General features: G+C 42.4%; 1 protein-coding gene across 1 annotated transcript; it reads left to right on the forward strand.

The window, feature by feature from the left end:
* On the forward strand, positions 1–23,646 carry IGSF10 (immunoglobulin superfamily member 10). The gene is made up of 8 exons (XM_037136110.2): positions 1–71; positions 677–737; positions 2,603–2,797; positions 4,186–4,315; positions 6,644–7,034; positions 12,970–17,316; positions 17,776–18,676; positions 21,577–23,646. The coding sequence occupies exons 3-8, from the start codon at positions 2,604–2,606 to the stop codon at positions 23,483–23,485; spliced, it is 7,872 nt and encodes a 2,623-aa protein (XP_036992005.2). The 5' UTR covers positions 1–71; positions 677–737; position 2,603; the 3' UTR covers positions 23,486–23,646.
* Positions 23,647–23,895: the final 249 nt, after the last annotated feature.

Raw genomic sequence — 23,895 nt, forward strand, 5'->3', positions numbered from 1 at the left:
CCCTGGCGGCCGGGCTGAGCTGCGGACACTGCACTGCGGGCGGCGGGAGCCCATTGGTCACCTGGGCAGAGGTGAGTGGCTCCACCAATCCTTTCCCAGGAAGGGGACAGGCGGACCGTGAGGGGCTTGGAGTGGGAATGCAGAAAGCATGCTGCCTGGTGGGTGAGGGTCGGTAAGGGATGGGAGAAGCACTGAGGAGGAAGAAGGATTAAAGAAAATAGGGCAAAGTCACTTTTTTTCAGTGACTGATGCTGGGGAAAAAGACACACTCTGAGTAAAGGTTTTTCAGTGGGTCAGGATCCTTATTGCTTCACCTATGGCAGATTTGCTACCCCCCCCCCCAAAAAAAAAAAGAAAAAAGACAAATGGAAGACAAACTTCTGGGACCTGGGGGGTAAAATGGAGCAATATAATCATTATATTTAAGTGACGGCGTTAAAGAGAATCAAAGCACACTGCTGAGAGAGGAGAAAGGAAATTTCAAAACCTCCACTTTGCCCTTTGTTTCTGTAACAACAGTTATAATAAGGGAACCCGTTAGTCTCTGAAGTGGTGGGAGTGCCTCCAGGTCTCCCTCCAGAGCGCTGCTCCGAGCTGCCAGCCAGAAAGACTAAGCCACTAGCTTACTTTGGGAGCAAACCTCACTCTGGTTTGGATAAAATTTTCCCTTTCTTAGGAAGATTTTCTGTCCCTGCTTGTCTCAGGAGAGGACTCAGGACCAGCCAAGAAGAGCTCAGGTATTGTCAATTTCCATTTCATTATACACATTTTCAGGTTGAAGTTTGTGGATTCACCATCCATATCCCTTTAGAGTTTTGGTTTTAAATAGCCCATATGTGGGCGTACCAATGCTGTTTTCTAGCTGAATAAGAGAATTACCTGCATCCCGCTGCTCCTTTCTATGCTTGTCTATGGAAAAGAAGATGCAGATGTTGTCTCCAATCAGACACAGTTATTTGTAAGTTTTGTAACCAGATGGTCACAGTGACAAAAGTGGTGTGTGATTAATTCTACATTAAATTTTAAGTTGGGCTACATTCTAATAACAATTCTGTTATCTTTATGGGACGATACAAACAATTCAACACCCATGCTGTTTCTAGCGTAGTTTATGGCCAAAGGATGGTTGCTGGTAGAATCCAAAATAAATCATTCTAAGGAACGTTGAGATTTTAAATGATGAAGGTCACATTTCTTAGAAATGCATAATAAAGATTTTTATTGCAACCTTGTATGTTCTGAATTGCAGGGGAAAATAAGGTTTGGCTTCCTGGGCTGGCCCCACATGTGGGTTGCAGATAACATTTTCCAACAAGCTGAGCGTATTTCTTCCCTGGTCATGCTCCCCCACCCCCTTGGCTGACATGAGGAGCAGAAGGGACAGGGAAACTGGCAGAGAGGGATGTGCCGAGCAGAGCGAAAGCAGACAGGCAGCCCGACGCCTGCGAGGGGTCAGCACGCCCGCCCGCCGTGGCGCAAGTGCAATGCTGGGGCCTCTCAGCAGATGCTGTTGTTTATGGTCATTGTTTGGCAGTGAAATGTGCAACGTGCCTTTTTTTTTGGCAAGGTTGACGGACATATTAGAGAGAGATTTATTCAGTCTTTCAGTGGATTATTACAGTTTATAAAAGTGATTTTGGCCCTGGCTAGTGGATTGAGTTCGGGCTTGTGAACCAAAGGGTTGCTGTTTGATTCCCAGTCAGAGCACATGCCTGGGTTGCAAGCCAGGTCCCCAGTAGAGGGCTCATGAGAGGCAACCACATACTGATGTTTCTCTCCTTTTTTTTCTCCTCCCCTTCCCCTCTCTCTAAAAATAAATAAGTAAAATGTTTTACCAGAAAAAAGTGTTTTTGAAGAAGGTTTAATAAAATGAAAACACACATACAGGTTAGGAGAAAAGTAGGTTTACAGTTGTTCATATGGAAAATCATACAATGATTAATAAATAAAAATATAAAAATAAACTGTCATGTACTCATAACTGTAAACCTAATTTTGCCACACCTTGTATTAAACATTTAATGATTAAAAGTGTTACATAATTTAGCCTGATACACACACATATACACAGAAAATATACAATGTATATAGAAGGCTGGAAGGTGTACAGCAAACTTTTAATGCTTATACTTGGGGGGTGAGAATATAAGTAATTTTAATTTTTTCTATGTATTTACAGCTTCCAAATTTTCTGTCATGTACATGTATTAGTTTTATAACCAGTTTTTAAAAGAACTAATGTATAAACTGGAAACTATTCCTTATGTGTTTTGGTCATCACAGTGTCTTTATTGTGGTCTTAATTTCCTCTTTTTAATGACTCCCTAAGTAATAGGATTTTCTGCTTTTCATGAACAAGTGAAAAGCTAGCTATACAGGAGTTTTCACAGCAGTAAATATGCCACTTGATCACAAAGCTCCAGGTGAGGCCAGCATACACTATGGCTTGGTACGGAGTTAGTTTTACTGTAAAAGTTGCAAACAAAATTGGCCACCTAGGACCCCTCTGGAAGGCCTCTGATTAGCAGAGTTACTGTGTGTGGCTGTATTGGGACTTTGCTCAAACCATAGTTATAACTCTGAGTTTTGACTTTTTTTTCAGGATGAAAGTGAAAGGTAGCAGAATCACCTGCTTACTGGTGCCCTTCGCTGTGACCTGCCTGGTGGCCACCCCCGGGGGCAGGGCTTGCCCTCGCCGCTGTGCCTGTTACGTGCCCACAGAAGTGCACTGCACATTTCGGTACCTGACCTCCATCCCAGACAGCATTCCGCCCCATGTGGAACGTATCAATTTAGGGTGCGTGAGAGTCCTCGTCCTGTCTCCTTCTTAAAAGGGATTGTCCCCTAAACACTTAGGACTTTGGGAGATTAACCACAATTGTAATAAACTTTCTTTTCTGAAATGAGTACACAAGGATCTTAAGTTTGTTAGGGCACTAAGAAATGTTAACTCATAAACTTTTATTCAGAGAATGTTCTTCTGGCACCTTAAGTCACCCTTGGTAGGTGGGGAGGCCCATGACTATCAGACAGCTTCATCCTGGCTTCCTTTGTGCTCAGAGTAAAATAGTAAAATAGCTCTTGTTACAAATTAGGGTTCTGTTGTACCAGTGAGAGATAACAGGAAGACTAGGAGAGTCCTCCTACATGTAAAAAATCTGTGTGAAAAGTGGGCTAAATCCTTTTTGAAGCCCTTGGGCTTTTTCCCATATAAACTGACTTATTTAAAATGCTTTTAAAAGTGCACACCTAATTAAATCTACCAAAAGTTGACTACATTTTAAAAGTTCATGAAAAACTGTGTGGACACGTGTATTTGAACTTAACATCATTTATTTGAGATTTGTGAGCCAATGGCCCCTATGTGCCAAACACAATGGATGGGACTGGAAATTCAATGAACAAGACTTACATTCACTGCTAGAAGCTATAATTAAAAGGAGAAGACAGAAGTGCATTCAGTACAACTTAATAAGAACCATAATACAGTAAAGGAACTTAGTAACAATCACTGATTGTAATGGCTGTCATCAATTGTGTGCTTACTAGGGCCTGGCATTTGGCTAAGCACTCTTCATGCATTCATTCATATAACCCTCCTCACCCCTGTGGAGTAGGTTCTGTTCTTTGCACTTTATAAATGAGAAAACTGAGAGACAGAAAGGTCACTGATTTTATTCAGAGTCACTCCTAGTACTTACTACCAAGTGCTGAAGTTCATAATCATGACCAAACCACTTGGCTTCAGAGCCCAGGTTTCTTGACTGCTTTACAATGATGAATTCCCCCCACCCCGACCCTGCCTGCAAGAGTGAGGGGGCCAGGAGGTGAAAGAATGGGCTGGGTCCTAATAGTGCTCACAAAGAGGGGGGGTGGAATCACGGTATTCCAACCTGGGGGAACAGCATGCTCCGAAAGGTTTGAAAACAAGAAGAAATGTGGCATGTCCCAGGAGAAAGAATAAGGTGATTGTAACTACACTCACTACAAGAGCTGGGTGGAGGGTAAACCTTCTGATGAATCTCAATACTTTTCCAAGCATTGTATTATCTTCCTAGAGCACAGATAAAACAAGAGAGGCACTCATGTGTGTGTGTGTGGTGGTGGGAGTGGGGGGGTTTGCTTTCACATTTGAACTTTAATTGACAGGCTCAGTTTACACCTAGAATGCCATTTGTATTTCAGGTACAATAGCTTGGTCAGATTGACAGAAACAGATTTTTCGGGCCTGAACAAATTGGAGTTACTGATGCTGCACAGCAATGGCATCCACACAATCCCAGCCAAGACCTTCGCAGATTTGCAGGCCCTGCAGGTGAGACCTGGTGGGAAGGGACAGATGACAGAGGTAAGATATCCCTCCCAAAATGGCCTGTTCCTACAGCATCCCCAAAGCAGCATTCTGTGGATTAGAAGTAGACATCAAGGTAGAGAGTCCAAGAACCAATTTCTTCTTAAATGCAACTGTATGTAGAAATTTGAATAATAAAAGAATTCTAAGGCAAGTTTTCTCATGCCTCGGGCTAATATACCCAGTGATTACTAACCCTTTAACATTTAAACCTAAAATGCTGCCACTAGTCATGTTCATCTGAGAAATGAATGTGGTTCCTAAAAATAATTGCCATCTTAGAAGTTAGCTTTCTATACAGCAATATACTTTTTTCAGGTTCACTTTATTTGGTTATTTATTTACATCCTGGCTTGTTCAAAAACCTTTAAAAGGTTGTAGAGACTTCCGAGAGTGTGCCACAACTGTAGGAGTTCTCCCTCCGGCAGGTAAGACAATGCAGGGTAAAAGGAGTCTGAGTGAGAGCAGGGAGGAGAGCGGGGAGGCGCCGGCACAGGGCGCGGGGCCGCTGTGCCCAGTAGGACTTGAGCTTGTCCGGAAGCTCACAAGTCCTGATGTCTATAATTTTTTATACATAAAAATTGATAAAACCACTTTTCAGAAAAAGCACAACCACATCTGATTTAAAACTTTGTCTCCCATAGCTTCTGATAAAAAGACAGCACAATAAAGTCAGTTATATCCTTATAAAAAATAAAATACCAGTGTGCACAGAGCCTTTTGACAACATACCAGGGCTGAATAAGGCCACAAAATTCAGTCTAGTATGGGGTTCTGTTCATTTGGCTTCATCAGGCTTTATTTGGAATCAGGCTTTATTTATATGTTTCTGAGGACTAGATGGAATACATATCGTTCATGAAATTCTCCACACATTTATACTCTTGACCAAGTTTTAATAGATATTGAGGACAATTGAGTTTGATTTATTTTAATTAATTAATTTATTTTTAGAGAGAGGAGAAGGGAGGGAGAAAGAGAGGGAGAGAAATATCAATCACTTGCTCTCAACCACCCAGGCATGTGCCCTGACTGGGAATTGAACTGGTGACCTTTCACTTTGTAGGACTATGTGTAATCAACTGAGTCATGCAGGTCAGGGCAAGGACCACTGACTTTGAAATTGTACTCCCAGGTAATACGAGAGACAAATCTCTTCTACCTTGCCAGTTTCACTGTTTTTGCTTATTACAGAATTAGTCATTCCAGAAAAGCACACTCTTAACAGAGATGAGAGAGTAGGTCGAATCAGGAAAAATGATGAGAAACCATTGCTTTTACTAGCATTTCTTTGTCCTTTCTTTTTGGGAGACAAAGTGTGTTTAACTAGTGTGTTTAACTGCAGAAGAAATGAAAGAATACACTATTGAATTATTCAAATATTATTTTAATTTTAATTCAAGATAAATTAAAATCATATTATTCATAATAGCCAAAAGTGGAAAACAGCCAAAATGTTCATAAGTTTATACATGGATAAATAAAATATGTTACATGCATGCAATGAAATGCTACTCAGCAATAAAAAGGAATGAAGGGCTGCTGCCTCTAAACATGAATAGGTCTTAAAACTAGTAGGCTAATTGAAAAAAACAGCTAGACACAAAAGATCACATATTGTACAATCTCATTTATTTTAAATAATGAGAATAGGCAAATCCACAAGAACAAATTAAATATGTGGTTTTCCAATGCAAGGAAAATGGGGAAAATGACTTCTGAGGAGTATCAGTTTTTACTTTGGGGTGATGAAAATCTTCTAAAACTAGAGAATAGTGAGGGTTGCACAACTTGGAATTGTATATTTTAGATAGGTAAGATTTTATGGTATGTCAATCATATATCAATAAGCCACTATAAATGTCAAAAATAAAATAATTTTTTGTGAAAAACTTAGGTTCAAGAAATCTTAAATTTACTTGAAATATCAAGATATGTGAAAAAAACTTAGTATGGAAATATTCAATTATATGCAACAGTAGTATAAAATATCACCAATGTAGCTTCAATGTAGCTTCATCTCCCGCTTCAATAGTTATCAGCACATAACACATCGTTTTACAAGCACCTTCACTCCTTTCTTTTCCATTTCATTGTGTTGCTTGGAGACAACCCCATGAAATTAGAATGTTTCATCTGTAAATACTTCAATACATATCTCAAGGTTAAGGAATCGTGACTGAAACAAGATACGATCACTGCATCGGATTAGTCTCAGCATATGTTTCACTGACATGCTTTTTCCTTTTGTGATAATTCCTTTGAGAAAATAAATGTCCTTTTTATTCTTAGGTCTTAAAAATGAGCTATAACAAAGTCCAGAAACTTCAGAAGGATACCTTTTATGGCCTCAGGAGCTTAACACGGTTGCATATGGATCACAACAATATCGAGTTTATAAACCCAGAGGTTTTTTATGGACTCACCTTTCTCCGACTTGTGCACTTGGAAGGCAATCGGCTCACTAAGCTCCATCCAGATACGTTTGTCTCTTTGCGCTACCTCCAGATATTTAAAACATCTTTCATTAAGTACTTGTACTTGTCTGACAACTTTCTGAACACCCTCCCTCAAGAGATGATCTCGTACATGCCGGATCTGGAAAGCCTTTATCTCCACGGGAACCCCTGGACCTGTGACTGTCATTTAAAGTGGATGTCTGACTGGATACAGGAGAAGCCAGGTATGCATACTGTTTATTTCTTTGTCCTACGGCAATAGTAGCATCCTGCCTGGAGGTGCTTATCAGTAAGTGAGCAGGCCAAGGTAATGTAGGTGGGAAAAAAAGAAGTCTAAGTAATAATTCAGATAACAGACTCTCTTCATTCTTTCATGAATTAATTGTTCGTTGTTTCAAAGGTTAGCTATCTGATCGCCATTCCTGGCTTTTGGCAAAATTACAAAGTAAGAAATGTTTGCCTGTTACACTTCCTTACACCATGAGCCATGAAAAACCTTCCCTCCTCTTCTCAGTTATTCGTTCACTCAATATGCAATTTTTGGAGATCTAGTTAAGGTTCTGTGCTAGGTGATGGAAGTGCTAAGGGCGCTGTCTCTGATCTAACCACACTACTAGTGGGTTACAGATAAGCAAACAGACCATCAGGGCATGAAATGCCCTTTGACAGGGAAGACAGAATTTACCATGAAAAATGCAAGATCCATTAGCAAGCAGTTATCATAAACCTATGTATAGGAGGCCACAGAGAACATAGGGATTCAAAAAATGAACAATACAGATTAAGGTCCTTGCCCTCATGGGGCTTATATTCTTATGGGGAAAATGTCAAACTAATTACATTGTTAATTGTTAAAACCTGATGAAATAATTATTAAGTCCTTAAGGTAATGACCAAAATGTACCCCTTGATTTTGTCATCAAAGGGGATGGTTGGTTTCTTTGAAAAATTAATGGGAGCTGGGTTGCCTTGTGGGGAGGCACCGGGGGTGGGGGCTGGGGGCACAGTCCACTCTTCAGAGAGGTTTGGCGTGAAATGAGGGAGGAAGGTGGCAGCTAGATGGATATGTGCAGTCAAGCAGGAGAGAGACTTGAGCATGTTCAAGGTGATTAGATTGCTGATAATGTGACAACGCTGTAGAAGGAACAGATCATCAACTGTGCAAGTCCCCTGAGAAGATGGTGAGGTGGGGCAGGCAGACAAGAGATCCAGCCATAGCCAGAGGGGTTTTCCGCAGGAGGTAGGATATGAAAGGTGCACTAGGTGGACACAAAGGCAGGACAGGTCCTAGGGCTGGTGGAGGAGACCAAGAAAATTTGTGCCTGATGCCTATTCCTCCTTTGTAAAGTTGTGGGAGGGCTGACTGAGGGAGGTGGTAAGAAAGGGTCAAGGTCAGAAGCTTGAGTAAAGTGAAAAAAGTTACCGTTGTGAAATATATAAATATGTATTGTACATATATATATATACACACACAATCACATGTGTGTATGTATATGCGTATGTATGTAGTCAGTTAATATAAATACTCAAAAGTTAATAAAAAAACATTAACTAAACACTCTGAGGTATATTAGGCCAATAGACACCCTCTTTGCTTTCTGGGAGTGTAGAATCTTTTAGGTGAATATGCTAAACACATACAATCAGGCTATGAATGGAAATCATCAAATACTTATATTGAAGATTTAATTCTATAGGAGCTCAATGTCCGTAAAAATTACTCTGCCTTGACTAAAGAGGAGAGAAAATAGGCTGGGGCATAAGAGATGCATCAACAAGTAAAGCAGGAATAAGAAAGAAAGAAGCAGGGAAGTAACACACTTAGGCTGTGCTTGACTCTGTGCTAGAAGCTTTCTCTTTAATCCTCACAACGCTCCTCAATTTCCAGATGAGGAAACTGAGGCATAGAAAAGTTAGATGTCTTGGACTAGTCATATAGACTTTTTATGCCTCAGTTTTCTCACCTGTAATATAGGAATAACAATAATGGGAAAGAATACTTAAAATAATACATACAAAGCACTGAGCTAAATGTGTGACACAAAATAAGCAGTCAATAAATATGTTTTATTTTCTTGCCCACCGAGTTCAAACAGCTAGAAAATAAAAAAGCAGAAGCTCAAAAGTCCAGATTTTTTTCTAAAATTGGGGTTTCATACATAAAGGCAGACAGCATAAGCTTCGTGACAAGGGTGAAGAAGGGCCCCATTTGCCTGGCATAGGGTCAGCACCGCCTGGCAAAGTGTTCTGAAGTCCACTGAGGCAATTGCTGAATGCAAGGTCAAAATGTTTGTATTTTACCCTTTAAAAAATAAGAAAGATTTTACAGGGAAGGATTTGGGACAGCTTCCCACTGAGGTGCATTTTAGGAATCACCAATCTGTGAGCAGTAGATAGGGCGGACCCAAGTGGGGAGAAACAGTAGCCCCGCTAGGAGGTGCTCAGGATGGTTCGTGTCTGGGGAATGACAGGTTGAACTGTGAGGTGACCACACCTGAATGTAGCCTCACAGACATTTAAAAGGCAGTAGGGATTGAGTTTCTCGATTCTTTCAAATGCCAGGGAGAGATAAAGGAGAATGATGAGTGAGAAAGAACTACTAAATTTTCATGTGATTGTTAGCCGGATTATCGGGGGAAGAAGGTGAGCAAATAGGGAAAACTTATCTGAGAAATGTAGCAGTGAAAAAAATAAAGAAGTAAGAGGATGCTCACACTTTGTATACCCAGAGAGAAAATGAGGCTATGTTCAGTTCCTATAGGGTGTCAAACCTACTTGCCATTTTGCTAGTTACATGCTTGGGTGATAAAATCAAGCTAGTATATATTTTATTAGCAGCTATCATTTCATCAGGTAGAATACAGCACTGTAAAACACCAATTATTTTAGGTACTAGAGTCAAGGGATTGGCCTACTGTAGCCCACGGGCTAAATCCAGCCCTCACCACACTTTTGTAAATAGTTTTATTGGAACCCAGTCATGCCTACTTTGTACATATCTATGGCTGCCTTGGTGCTACAGTAGTATAGTTGAGTCATTGGGTTGGAGAACTGTGGTCCACCAAACCCAAAGTCTTTATCATATGGCCCTTTACATGAAAAGTCTGCTGACCTTGGCCTAAAGAACAGGGCCTGAGCATCTTAGCCTGGCATGCCAGATCTTCTTAGGGTACTCCTTGCTTAATTTTAGCCTCATTTCCTTCCTTCCCAATTTGCAGCCACCCTCCCACGCCAGACACACCTGTTTTACCACCTCCACCCTGCTGCTTCCCAGCCCGGAACACCTTCCTTCCTTTTCTGCCTGGTGGGCTCCTGGCCATCCAGCAAACTCTGCTCAGCACTCACCTTTCTGGGAAGCCAGGCTGCCCCTCCACCTGCCCCCTCCCTGTCAGAAGGATCACTTACCACCTGCGGCTGGCCCACACTTCTGTTCTTGAATGGACAACATTTTATTACATTTATTTGTATTACATGTCTGTTGCCTTTCCTAAGTCTAATTTATCCATCCTTAGACCCTAGTATGTGCCTAGAACAGAGTAGGTATCAAAACTTCTGTTAAACTAAGCTTTTATCACTACATAGCCATTTTGATGGTGAATACAAATGCCTACCACCCATCGATCATCTTCATGTGTCCCCAAACTGCATGTGTGTATATGTATATATAATATATATGGATAAATATATATCAAATTTTCTTTATGGCTAACATTTTTCAGCCATGTTTAAATCGGCAAGTGTTCTGCTTTTGACTAAGAAGCCTTGATGGTAATACTACAACACTCATGGATCAGTCCCATCAACTTCTTTTTTGGAGTGCATTTCATCTTGCATTCCAAGAGACCTGACAGCTTCTCATGCCTTCCGTTGCTTTACTCGGTGTGTGATAGGCAGTTCGTGGGCACGTATCTCCATAGTCAAGTGCAGCACAGCCTCATCTATTTGTGTTCTTCAGCTCTTAGGTTCCAAAACACACCTGGGTTGCTCTTCTGTAAAATATGGATTTGTGGCCATTTCTCTGATAAACATTTGTTTCATAAATATTAAATTTATGTCCTGCTGCTTGCTGTTTCCATACCCTTCTGCATATATAGTAACTTCTTGTTTTAATGCCAAAGCATAATGTAATCTTAATATTATATTTTCAGTGGCAAGTGTAATATATATAGCACCAATGGTGCATGTAACTGAATTGACGAGAAAGCACTGTTAAGTAAATGATGGCATTTGATGTGTGTAGGCAGTGAGTGGTAGCTCTAGCAAGACTGTCAACTGTTTGACTGCTACTGGAAAACACCTTCAATTGTAAGACACCTTAATTCATAAGATATATGGTATCGAATTAGGCCTGCCTCCCTGCCTCCCTACAATCTTCCCTGAGCATCCATTGGCCAGGCTTGGGGACATAGAAATGAACAAGCATGGAGCTTACAGTCTTGTGGGAAGACAAACAACTAGACAAGTCATTCTAATAGTGGGTGATAAGGGGCAGGGTAAGAGAAGTGGGAGGTACCAGAACGTAAGGCAGGGAGCCCATATGGAAGAAGTGCTGCTCTGGCTGGGCCATGAAGGATGTAATTAGTGGGGCAGTGATGGAAGAGGGCGTGTCAGACAGCAAGTAGATAGGAAGTGGAGCCTGATAGGGCATGGCAGACTTGGGGGATGAAAAGCATTTCTTTGTGAAACCTAGAGTGATAGAGGGAATGGAAGTGACATGATCAGATTCGCATCTGAAGCAAAATCCTGGATGGCAGGGGCCTGCTAACTCTGCTCCAGGTGTTAGCAATAAGCACACCAAGATGTGCACCTAATTCTGTGACAGGTTTTAATTAAGCCAGAAGTCTGCCATGTTCTCTGCTCTAGCAGGGTCTGAGCCCTGAGTACTGCTAAGTAGGGAAGTGGGCAGACCTGGTTGGTAAGTGGAGAATTAAGAACCCTTACATGCATGCTCAGGGATCTTCAGGCTGGTCAGCTACTCTGCAGAGGTTTGGACTCTAAACTTTGCTGAAGGAAGCTGAGTGGCCAGATCTCTGTGGCTTGACTTACTGTACTAAACTACATACTGAAGGGTTTTGGGTCCTCAGTTACAGGGATTTGAGCCTTTGAGCCTTTGAGAGGACTGTGCACATGTGGGAAGGTGATGTGACCTTGTCCAGCCACTCTGGCAAATGAGCTCTTCTGAGAAGTATAGTCTTCTCAAAGCAGTGTCCAAGGGCATGAGATGGGAGCTACTGCCTGGAACAGCATGTGAAGTCCCTGGCTGCATTTTATGTGAAGTAAAACTCTGTACTCCTTACCAAGTATTTCAGTGACCAGCCATTTTAAATAGGCTCACCAGAGTGGTCTTTTTAAAGGCCACTATGTGATACGGGGACACCTGAAAGAGGGGGCTTCTATGACTTGGAAAGGCTTAGGCTGTTCCTGGTCCTATGTGACTTTCAGGCTTCAGATTTCACCACAATGTCAGATCTTTAAAGGGCTGCCCCAGTGCTTGGGTACAGCGCTCTCTCTCATTAAACCTGATCCTCCTCCAATGAGTCTTGGCCTATCTCCATCAATCCAGCTACCAGACTCATGCTGTGTCTTCCTCTCTCTTCCACTCGGTCACCCTCTGTGTTCAGCCAGATCCTCACCTCCTGCTGCCTGGCTCTACCTGTTTCATTATTTCCTGCATCTCTTTCTCTCCATTCCTATTCAGACCAAGCTAGACCAGGTCAAGATATCTTGTAATTCAGTTATTGTACTTATGGATAATGGAAAGTAACTTGGGTTTTTAATGATATCCAAGGACTTATAAATGATCATTTGTTATCTTTTAAAGGACGATAAAGTTCTATGACTCAAAACATTAAAACGAACAAATAGAACTAAATTACTGTTAATAAAAGTGACAACATAAGCGTGCCATTTTGCCAGGCACTTTCTACAAGACTGACAAAATCTTTGTGCCCATGAGTATAAGATTATGACAGGATATGTAGATAGTATGTTTTTTAGAAGTCAACCAAAAGACATAAGAAGCAGGGAACTTTCTATTAAACACTAAAATTTCCAAAATATTGTTTCAAATTCCAATTTCAAGCTATTTCTTCAAAATGTTCAAATATTAGTTCATGAAGAGACCAGAACTGGCAATAATTAAGTTGTCATTTTTCCTAGATATAATAAAATGCAAAAAAGACAGGAGTCCCTCCAGTTCTCAGCAATGCCCGCTGTGCATGAACCCCAGGAGCTCGGAGGGCAAGCCCTTGGCCACAGTTCCTGCTGCGGCTTTCCTGTGTGTCAAGCCAAACATTGATCCATCTCTGAAACTGAAGAGCCTGACTATTCTGGAAGACAGCAATTCTGTGTCCATCTCTCCCCAAAACTTCATGGCACCCCTCGGCTCCCTCATTATGAATATGACAGACCAGTCTGGAAATGAAGCTCACATGGTCTGCAGTATCCAAAAGCCCTCAAGGACATCATCCATTGCAATCACTGAAGACAATGATTATATCAGGCTAAATACATCATTTTCTACATTTCTGGTGTGTAACATAGATTACAGTCACATTCAGCCAGTGTGGCAAATTCTGGCTTTATACAGTGACTCTCCTCTGACACTAGAAAGGAGCCACTTGCTCACTGATACACCACAACTCTGCTACCGATATAAACAGGTGGCTCCTAAGCCTGAAGACATCTTTACCAACATAGAGGCTGATCTCCGTGCAGATCCTCCTTGGTTAATGCAAGACCAGATTTCATTGCAGCTAAACAGAACTGCCACCACACTCAGTACATTACAGATCCAGTACTCCAGTGATGCTCAAATCACTTTACCAAGGTCAGAGATGAAGCCAGTGAGACATGAATGGACCATGATTCCCAGGGATAACAATATGAAGCTGGAACACACTGTTTTGGTGGGTGGGACTATCAACCTAGACTGCCCAGGCCAAGGAGACCCCACCCCACATTTGGAGTGGCTTCTAGCTGATGGGAGTAAAGTGAGAGCCCCTTATGTTAGTGAGGATGGACGAATCCTAATAGACAAAAGTGGAAAACTGGAACTCCAGATGGCTGAAAGTTTTGACTCAGGCATATACAACTGCATAAGCACCAATTACGCTGATGCAGATATTCTCACCTATAGGATTACCGTGGTAGAGCCCTACATTGAAACCTATCACGAAAATGGGGCTTCTCATAATGTTTCTGTTGGTGACACACTTGACCTTCCATGCCATTCCACTGGTACCCCAGATGCCTCTGTTAGCTGGGTTCTTCCAGGAAACACTGTGCTCTACCAGTCCTCCAGGGAGAAGCATATTCTTAATGGCACACTGAGAATATTACAGGTCACTGAAAAAGATGAGGGTCATTATCGTTGTGTTGCAGCCAACCCATCAGGGGTCGACTTTCTGATTAACCAAGTTTCAGTCCGAATAAAAGGGCCAAGCCCAGTGGAACATAATGCAGAAACAGATGGATCTGGATTTGGTGAGCCTAGTCCCATGGTGCACCCGAGGGACCCAACAGTTGCACAGTTCCCTACACCTGCTTCAGAGGGAGGTGAGGCTAGAAAACAAGTCTTGAGCACAGGCAAGAAGCACAAATATCAAGATTTAATACACCAGTGGCATGGAGATTCAACAAACCACCATTTTAGGGAGCAAAGGAGGCAGTTCCCTCTCTCTGCTCGGAGAATTGACCCCCGACACTGGGCAACACTTTTGGAGAAAGCTAAAAAGAAAACTATGCCACAGAAGCAAGAAAATGCCACGACGAGGCCACCTCTGCTGGGCACCCAACTCCTGAAAACCCCTGGTGAGGAAGCAGACGCTTCAGGCATGCTCCCTCCAGATGAGGAGTTTGTGGTCCTGGCAACCGAAGGCCCCAGTGTCCCAGCAGGGACAGTGTACGATGATTCCCAAAAAACATCTGACATCCCTGTGGCAATTACAACTACTGGTACCGAAGTCTCCCCAATTGCCAGTCCACACACGCTACCACCTGAAAACCCAACAGATTTCAAACTACCCACTACTATTAGAACTACAGTAGTGGCAAAGAACATAAACCCAACTACATCAAGCAAAATGCAAGACACAAACGACCAAAATTTAGACACTGCCCTTCCTCTACTACCTGAAGCAACTCGATTTCAGGGTGCTGAGGGCATGTGGAGGAGAAGAGAGCATTTGCAAAGTGCACCCCCAATAACAACAGGGGTGGTGACCAAAGATGTCGAGACCCAAATACTTAGTAGTGTTGATAGCAAAGCTGATGTATTCTTAGCATCAGGAAATGTCATGAATGGTCATCAGATGCCTCTAACCGCAGGCAGTGTCCCCAGGAACAATCACTTCCATCCTCGCACTACACAAAGGCTTAGCACTTCAAGCCTCCCTTTAGGCTCACCCAGGGCTGCTCATTTTCAGTTACAGACTCCTAGAAACAGTACCACAAACACCCCATTGTCCAGACGCTTTGTCAGACGGAGGAAAATTTGGGGAAGGGGGCGAGTTATCAGCCCATATAGAGCTCCAGTTCTTCCACGGCATAGATATGGCTTTGTGAGGCCAGCCTCCAGAGGTTCTTCTGAAAGAAGCACCACTGTGCTTCCTGCCACAGAGCTCAGTGCAGTGTGCCCGTCCTGTTCTCTCATCAGAGAAAAGGTCACCACTGTGGGAGCAACCTTGTCTTTTCCCAGTTCTTCCCCCATCACCCTCCCCAGAGCTGACATTGCCAGAGTCACAGCAGAGTCTACAACTCTTGTCTACAATTCACCATTACTATTTAATAACGAACCAAATGTACATACTGAGAAAACAACACCCACAATAAAATATTTCAGTGCTGAAAGCGCCCAAGTGATGCCAACTGGTGCAGTCGGGACTCATGCCCCGAAATCTGTAACTATGGAAAAAGCTCATACAACAAATATTAGTTACCCCAGTGTATCTAACATAAGTGAAACTAAAAGAGATTCAATGATTATATCGTCACTTCCAGGTCCCACCACCAAACCATCTATGCCTACAACCATGGGCATTACCAAATTTCCAAGAAGGAAAATTCCCTGGCATCAGGTCTCGCTAAATAACCACACCCAAACAAACAGGTTAAAGAATCAACATACATTTGGTTCACAAAAAAGCGCAGCCACAGTGCTTCCTAAAATATCTCCTGCTTTACCCACAGTTAAAGTTTCCCCCTTTCGGTTCATAGCACACTCAGCAAATGTGATGCAAAGTGCATCTATAACACTGGCTACAACTCACCATGATACCACTAAAACACACAGCATTGGAAGTCTCTCCACAATGAAGGAGCTGCTCTTTCCACCCATGTACCCTACACTTCCTGGTAGCTCAAGCAAGGAATCAAGTACACCCTTCATATCAGAGCAAGCAGCCATGCTGGCAACTCCTACTGCTTCTGCATCTGTCATTATCAATCACACCCAAATGGGCAGACCCAGGACAGGAAAAGTGCAAAGCCGAAAGGAGCCTCAGGGCAGAGATGACCCAAACAGCTCTCCCAGCCAGAGTCCTGGTTTCCCCACACACCCTTCTGTAAGGCTCCTTATTCCAGCTGCAGCAGAAACTGCAGCCAAGGCCAGTGTCTCTGCTTTCACTCATCCCGCCTTAGAAAACACCGGAAGAACTTCAAGCACAACTGATCTTTACCCAAGAACACGTAACACAACAGATGTAATTGAAGACCCACCCCAAGAAACTACTCAGACTTTGACAAGCACAGCTGCTTCTGAAACCACTTTGTTCAGCAAACTCCAGCAGAGGACCACACCCAGGAGCACAAGCACTGGACACTCAGTGGTGCCAACCCTCCTGAGCAGCAGGGCCACTCCAACGCCAGTGTCCACCACCCCTCCCTGGAGTAGTGAAAGTGCAGTTACTAACAATGTGACAACTCCTGTTTTCTGGACGTTGACAAATACCACATTCAAGCTGCACGAACCCTCAAGGCACAACGCCAATCCACAGCAATTAGCTGCAGAGCTTGCAACATCTCCCAAGGCTCATCTAACTGCCAAGTTCACAGTTGGAACCACCTACTTTATCTACTCCAATCTGTTACATTCTACTCCTATGCCAGCACTAATAACCGTTGAACCACAGAATCCTAAATCGACTCCTCCTCTCTGGTCAGAAGATAACTCTCGGCATGAGTCCCACCTGGAGATTGCTCAAAAAGGTGAAAAGCCAGGTGTGACCATGCTGCCCATTCTAGGCTTGCCAGAGGACACCACTCATGCTCCAAATGGGGAAATTCAGACTACTGCAGAGAATGGCTTTGATAAGACACAGGTTCAAAAAATAACACCTTCTGAACTCCTTCCCTTTGAGCCTTCGTCTAGGACTGTGTTTGAAAGGCCCAGAATAGTTGGAGGAAAGGCGGCGAGTTTTACCGTCCCGGCTGACTCAGAGGCCTTTCTTCCCTGCGAGGCTGTGGGAAATCCTCTGCCCACCATCCACTGGACCAGAGTCTCGTCAGGTATTTCAAGTTTGTCTTCTTTAGTTATGAGACAAGGGTCGACTGTGTTATATGTTTCAGGGTTACACATCCAAAGAATCAACACCAGTTTCAAACTACCCCAAGATACAGAAATTTTACTATCCTCATTTGACATTTGCCACATGGCTTTCTTGCTCAATTAGGTTTTAAACCATATGTTAGTTAAGAACATTTTAAAAAATGTTTTGAAAGCAGATCCAAAGAAAAGTGATTTGAAAAAATAGGTAATTGTCATTTGTTGAGCCATTGGGCTTTTAAATTAAAGCTATGGGGATACAAAAAAAAATCAAGGAATGATTTTAGCAATGTGAAGACTAGGTATTCTAATTTTAAATATATTTGTCCTCAGTAACCTAGAAAGATGGCTTTCCACTTGGACAATTTGTTTTCTATCTAAACTTTGATGACCTGTGGCTGTAAATGTCTTTCTTCTATCAGGACTCGACTTGTCTACAAGGAAACAGAGTGGCAGGTTCCAGGTGCTCCCCAACGGCACCCTGTCCATCCGGAGGGTGGACATTCAGGACCGCGGACAGTACCTGTGCTCCGCATCCAATCCATTCGGCAAAGACCACCTTCACGTCACCTTGTCCGTGGTTTCCTATCCCCCCAGGATCCTGGAGAGACACACCAGAGAGCTCACAGTTCATTCTGGAAGCACCGTGGAGCTGCAGTGCAGGGCTGAGGGCAGACCGCGGCCTACAGTTTCCTGGATCCTCGCAAACCAAACTGAGGTCCCAGAATCATCCAAAGGGAACGGGCAGGCCCTGGTGACAGCTGACGGAACGTTGGTTGTCCACAATCTCACTGTGTACGACCGGGGCTTTTACAAATGCATGGCCAGCAACTCCGCAGGCCAGGATTCGGTGCTGGTTAAAATACAAGTCATCGCCGCCCCACCTGTCATTCTAGAACAAAAGAGGCAAGTGATTGCAGGCACTCGGGGTGAGAGTTTGAAACTGCCCTGCACGGCAAAAGGGACTCCTCAGCCCAGTGTTCACTGGGTTCTCTCGGATGGCACTAAAATGAAACCGTTACAGTTTATCGATTCCAACTTGCACTTATTTTCAAACGGGACGCTGTATATAAGAAATGTAGCCTCTTCTGACAGAGGCACTTACGAATGCATTGCTACCAGCTCCACAGGCTCGGACAGAAGGGTGGTAATTCTCACATTGGAAGAACAAGAGACCACCCCCAGGATAGAATTTGCATCCCAGACGTGGAATGAGGTGAATTTTGGGGACAAATTACTACTGAACTGCTCGGCCATTGGTGAACCCAAACCCAAAATAATCTGGAGGCTACCATCCAAGGCTGTCGTCGACCAGTGGCACAGGTAAACCACACCTTGGTGTCAGGATTATCTTCTTTATCTACTTTAGCTGTACAACTTCTGCAATGGAAAAGTAATACAGTAAATTTTAGAGAACAGTTTCAGAGAGCCCAGACTCAGCACGTAAATGTGATTCTCTCTAGAGACTGAATTCTTTTGAGGTTAATATAGAATAATGTAAACTATATATATATATATATAACCAAGCTTCTTACATGCCTAACTCTACAGGCCAACTTATTCTTGAGTTACATAGTTAAAAGCAGAATAAGACTCTCTTGTTTTCATAGCTGTGACAGTTTTAAAATATATCTGTGTAAATATATTCATAATCTCTTGATGGAAAAAGAATTTTTTCAACTCAGTGAAGGTTTTGGAGAGACAAGACTCCATCCATTATTTGAGGAGACTCTTCTAAGTCTCCTATTAAACATTTAAAATTTTAGTATAATCTGTATTTAACTGCTACTATAAAATTGCAAAGCACTTTATGAGTCACAGCATGAAGAACCACTCAAAGGCAAAGCCGGGTAGGAAGGACCCGCCCACCCCGGCAGGCCGGGACCCACGCCCCGCCTCCCGTGCCCCGCTGCAGGCTGACTAACGCTAGCCTTCATCCGGTTTTCTGTAGTTTGATCTTTGAAAAGTCACAATTATGGCTTATGAGTTACTAATTTTTGCCATTTGCATGACCTTATGCAATGATTTTTCTATGACAAAAATGATGGGAGTAATTATATTTTATATATTTGCTTTTCATTAATGAAAAATACCATGTAGGACACATTGAACATACTGGATATGAATTTATATTTCTGCTGATAAGCCGAATAGGTTTTTCTAGTGTCACACTGTAAGTTGGCATTGAATGTTATTAATGAATTTCATTTGTGATCTTTAATTCAAATGTTCATTTTCAAATTTTCCAATAAGGCATCAAAATTATTTGACTAAATGTTAATTAAATTTAGGTATAAAATGAAAAAAATACTGAGCTACGAAATGTAAAGTTTAGAAATAACACGATAGTTTACTATATGTATGAGTCCATTTTCAGCATCAAATATTTTCAATGCTTTATCAGTTTTCATGTTTAATAATTTCAGTATTTTTTCGCCCGCAAATAATTATAAGCATTTCATTAATATTGAATGCCAGTTATCTTTTGTGAAATTAAAGTATTTAAATAAATTCCAAGGCACATGGGGATGCATGTTAAATGAGGCCCCACTGAATTCTGATGCAGGCGATGAAGGACATGCATGAGAAGGGCATGCATCGAGAACCACTGGCTTTACAGCAGTGGCTCTCCGACTTCCCTACACATGAGAATCATTTGGAAATCCTGGAACCCAAACACCATGGCCGCATTCCACACTACTTAAGTTAGAAATTCCAGAGGTGGGACCCAGACAGCATGATTTTATACTACACAACTGATTTTAATGAGCACGGTCGAGAATCAGTGCTTTTGGAAAGGACTAGGCAAAAATGATAGCAGGTGGCAGTGCAGCGTGGTGCAGAAGACAGGGTTTGAGAGCCAGCCCTGTGACCTGAAGTGACACAGCCTCTCTACATACCAGTTTTTTAAGCTGAAGAGTGAAGGAGCTACCAAAAGATTTAAAAGTAAATGCAAAGTTCCCAGCAGTCTCCATCCCTTTATCAAGCATATCTATTATGATTTTATCTTGGTTTACATACCAGAAGAGTCTCTTGCATACTTAAAAAATAAAATTAAAAAGAAATAAGCCATCAGCATGTTTTGTAATGTTCTACTACAATACTTTCCATACTTCTTATATGTTTGCTGGAGAATAAAAGATGACTCGAGACTGTTTGACGTGGTTAGCAGTTATACTATGGAAGACTGTCCATACTTTTCTCTCCAGGTTCCCTTACCTGCTTAGTTCACGATGCTAAAAAATTAGAAGAAAAACACATAGGTTTTCATCTGTAGGTGTTCTAATCACGTTTTTACTACCCACTCAATTTCCACTGATCTTTCTGAAAAACTAGATTTAGTTTTAACAGGAAATACCTGCCATCTGATGGCTCACGACAAGGGCAGGCTGGGTAGTTTGCTTCAGGGAGCAAAATGCAGTTCCACACAGTTCAGTGCAAGAACCAGAGTCACTTCATAGCCTCCTGCAAAGGGCAGATGCTACAGCAAGCTTCCAGTAAGTCTTATATTGGCATTTTCTTTATAACAAATTAGAACTTATTTTAATGAAAAAAACCTAAACATTTTCTTACTAATATCTCCCTAAAAAGTATAATCTGGTGTCTTTTCTAAGTATGTATGAAAGTTCTTCTTTACTGACACATTACAGTAGGATCATTTGATATGTAAAATGGTCAAGAAAGTCATGTGTCCAGGACTCCAAAACTTCTAGCATTCTCCTCACCATTATAATTTTATTTTGTTTACTTTTCTTTTAGAGAGGGGAAGGAAGAGAGAAAGAGAGGGAGAGAAACATCAGTGTGTGAGAGATATAGGTTTGCCTCTTATTAGGTCCCCAAGTGGGGACTTGGCCTGCAACCCAGGCATGTGCCCTGACTGGGAATTGAACTGGTGACCTTTCAGTTCACAAGCCGGCACTCAGTTCACTGAGCCACATCAGCCAGGGCTACCATTATAATTTTTTAAAAATTCACTATGTAAAGGAAATCCATTTGAAGTCCATCTTAGAAATACTATTTGTTTGCACTACATTGTACTTAATCAGTTAGATAATTTCATCTTTCAGTAAATGGTTTAGAAGACAGTAAATAAGCTAGCACTGATTTTTATTGCCACAATTTAAGAAAATGTCCGTAGAACTAACCCTATGTCAGTAAGACAACTCTTCCACCCTGCCCCTTGCTAACAGCTGCATACTCAAGTCGTTCTCTTCTCTTCTTAGAATGGGCAGCCGAATCCATGTCTACCCAAATGGATCCCTGCTTATCGGATCAATAACAGAAAAAGATGGTGGTGATTACTTGTGTGTGGCAAGAAACAAAATAGGGGATGACCTGATACTGATGCATGTTAGCCTAAAACTGAAACCTGCCAAAATTGATCACAAGCAACATTTTAAAAAGCAAGCATTTCATGGGAAAGATTTCCAAGTGGACTGCAAGGCTTCTGGCTCACCAGTGCCTAAGATATCTTGGAGTTTGCCGGATGGAACCATGGTAAACAATGCAATGCAAGCTGATGACAGTGGCTGGCGTACTAGGAGGTACACCCTTTTCGACAATGGGACATTGTATTTCAACAGAGTTGGGATAGCAGAGGAAGGAGCTTATACTTGCTATGCCCAGAACACTCTAGGGAAGGATGAAATGAAGGTCCACCTAACAGTAATAACGGCCGCCCCGCGGATCAAGCAGAGTTACAAGGCCAATGTAAGAGTCAAAGCTGGAGACGCAGCTGTCCTTGATTGTGAGGTCATTGGGGAACCCAGACCGAAAATATTTTGGCTGCTACCTTCCAATGACAGGATTTCATTCTCAAAAGACAGGTACACAATTCACGCCAATGGGACTTTGTCCATCAGCAAAGTCAAACTGCTCGATTCTGGAGAGTACTTGTGCGTGGCCCGGAATCCCAGTGGGGATGACACCAAAAGGTACAAAGTGGAAGTTGTTTCCAAGCCTCCATTAATCAATGGTCTGTATACAAACAAAACTGTCATTAAAGTCACAGCCGTGAGGCATTCCAAAAAACACTTTGATTGCAGAGCTGAAGGGACACCATCTCCTCAAATCATGTGGGTCATGCCAGACAACATTTTCCTCACGGCGCCATACTACGGAAGCAGAGTCACAGTCCACAAAAACGGAACTTTGGAAATCAGAAATGTGAGGCTTTCAGATTCAGCTGAGTTTGTCTGTGTGGCTCGGAATGAAGGGGGAGAGAGTGTGCTGGTGGTCCAGCTGGAAGTATTGGAAATGCTGAGAAGACCAACATTCAGAAATCCATTTAATGAAAAAACAGTGGCCCAGCTTGGAAAGTCCACAGCACTGAACTGCTCTGTTGATGGAAACCCGCCACCTGAAATAATCTGGATTTTACCCAATGGCACACGATTTCCCAATAGACCACAAAACTCTCAGTATCTGATAGCAAGCAATGGGTCTTTTATGATTTTTAAAATGACCCGGGATGATGCAGGAAAATACCGGTGTGGGGCAAGAAATAAAGTTGGCTATATTGAGAAATTAATTGTGTTAGAAATTGGCCAGAAGCCAGTTATCCTTACGAACGCATTAGGAACAGTTCACTGCATCGGTGGAGAGTCTCTGTCCCTGCACTGTGTGTCCGATGGAGTCCCTAAGCCAAACGTCGAATGGACTCTACCAAGTGGTCAAGTAATAGGCAGGCCTCAAGTTAGTGGAAAGTACATATTGCATGAAAATGGCACCTTAGTCATCAAAGAAGCAATGGCTTATGACAGAGGAAACTATATCTGTAAGGCTCAAAACAGCGTTGGCCACGCACTGATCAGTGTTCCAGTCGCGGTTGTTGCCTATGCTCCCCGAATCACAAATCGCCCGCCCAGGAGCGTCCTGACGAAGACAGGGTCGGCCATTCGGCTCCACTGTGTGGCCCTGGGAGTCCCCAAGCCGGAAATCACATGGGAGATGCCTGACCACTCCCAGCTCTCAGAGGCAAATAAAGGGAGGACACATGGAATTGAGCTTCTGCACCCCCTAGGCACCCTCGTCATTCAGCATCCTCGAACCTCAGACTCTGGGATATACAAATGCACGGCGAAGAACGCACTTGGCAGTGACTCTGCAGTGACTTACATGCAGGTAATCTGACAGGAAATACATTTTTTGTAACGGAATCAACAACTAGACAGTTTATTTTTTTTGGAAGAAGTTTAATCAAAGGCAGCCATAGGCATGTAAATGAATTTTAATACATTTACAATATTAAATTTATCATGGACATGCAAAAAAAAAAAGACTGGTAAATAAATGCATTATGAACGGATACTGAATTCTTTAATAAATCTCAAAGCAAATTTTTAACTTAAGGCACTTTTATTTTGCCAACGAATAACAATGAACATTAAGAGAAACTGTCCACTAGATAACAACAAATGGCTGATGTACCTGAATTCTCCATCGAATGGACTTCCCTCTTTCATTACCAGTCGCCTAGTGTCCACCTCCTGTCAGTGTTACAAGCATGGCACCAACAATGAAACAATGGAAAAGAGCAGATT

Source organism: Artibeus jamaicensis, unplaced genomic scaffold, assembly GCF_021234435.1.
Source record: "Artibeus jamaicensis isolate MK-2021 breed Jamaican fruit bat unplaced genomic scaffold, CSHL_Jam_final contig_466, whole genome shotgun sequence".
Taxonomy (NCBI): Eukaryota; Metazoa; Chordata; class Mammalia; order Chiroptera; family Phyllostomidae; genus Artibeus; species Artibeus jamaicensis.

Bases quoted from the DNA above. Each gene is read 5' to 3' on its own strand.
- IGSF10 (XM_037136110.2), top strand. From the start codon at position 2,604: ATGAAAGTGAAAGGTAGCAGAATCACCTGCTTACTGGTGCCCTTCGCT. The intron at 4,316-6,643 runs GTGAGACCTGGT...TTTTATTCTTAG, and splicing joins CAGATTTGCAGGCCCTGCAG to GTCTTAAAAATGAGCTATAA. The intron at 7,035-12,969 runs GTATGCATACTG...CATTTTTCCTAG, and splicing joins CTGGATACAGGAGAAGCCAG to ATATAATAAAATGCAAAAAA.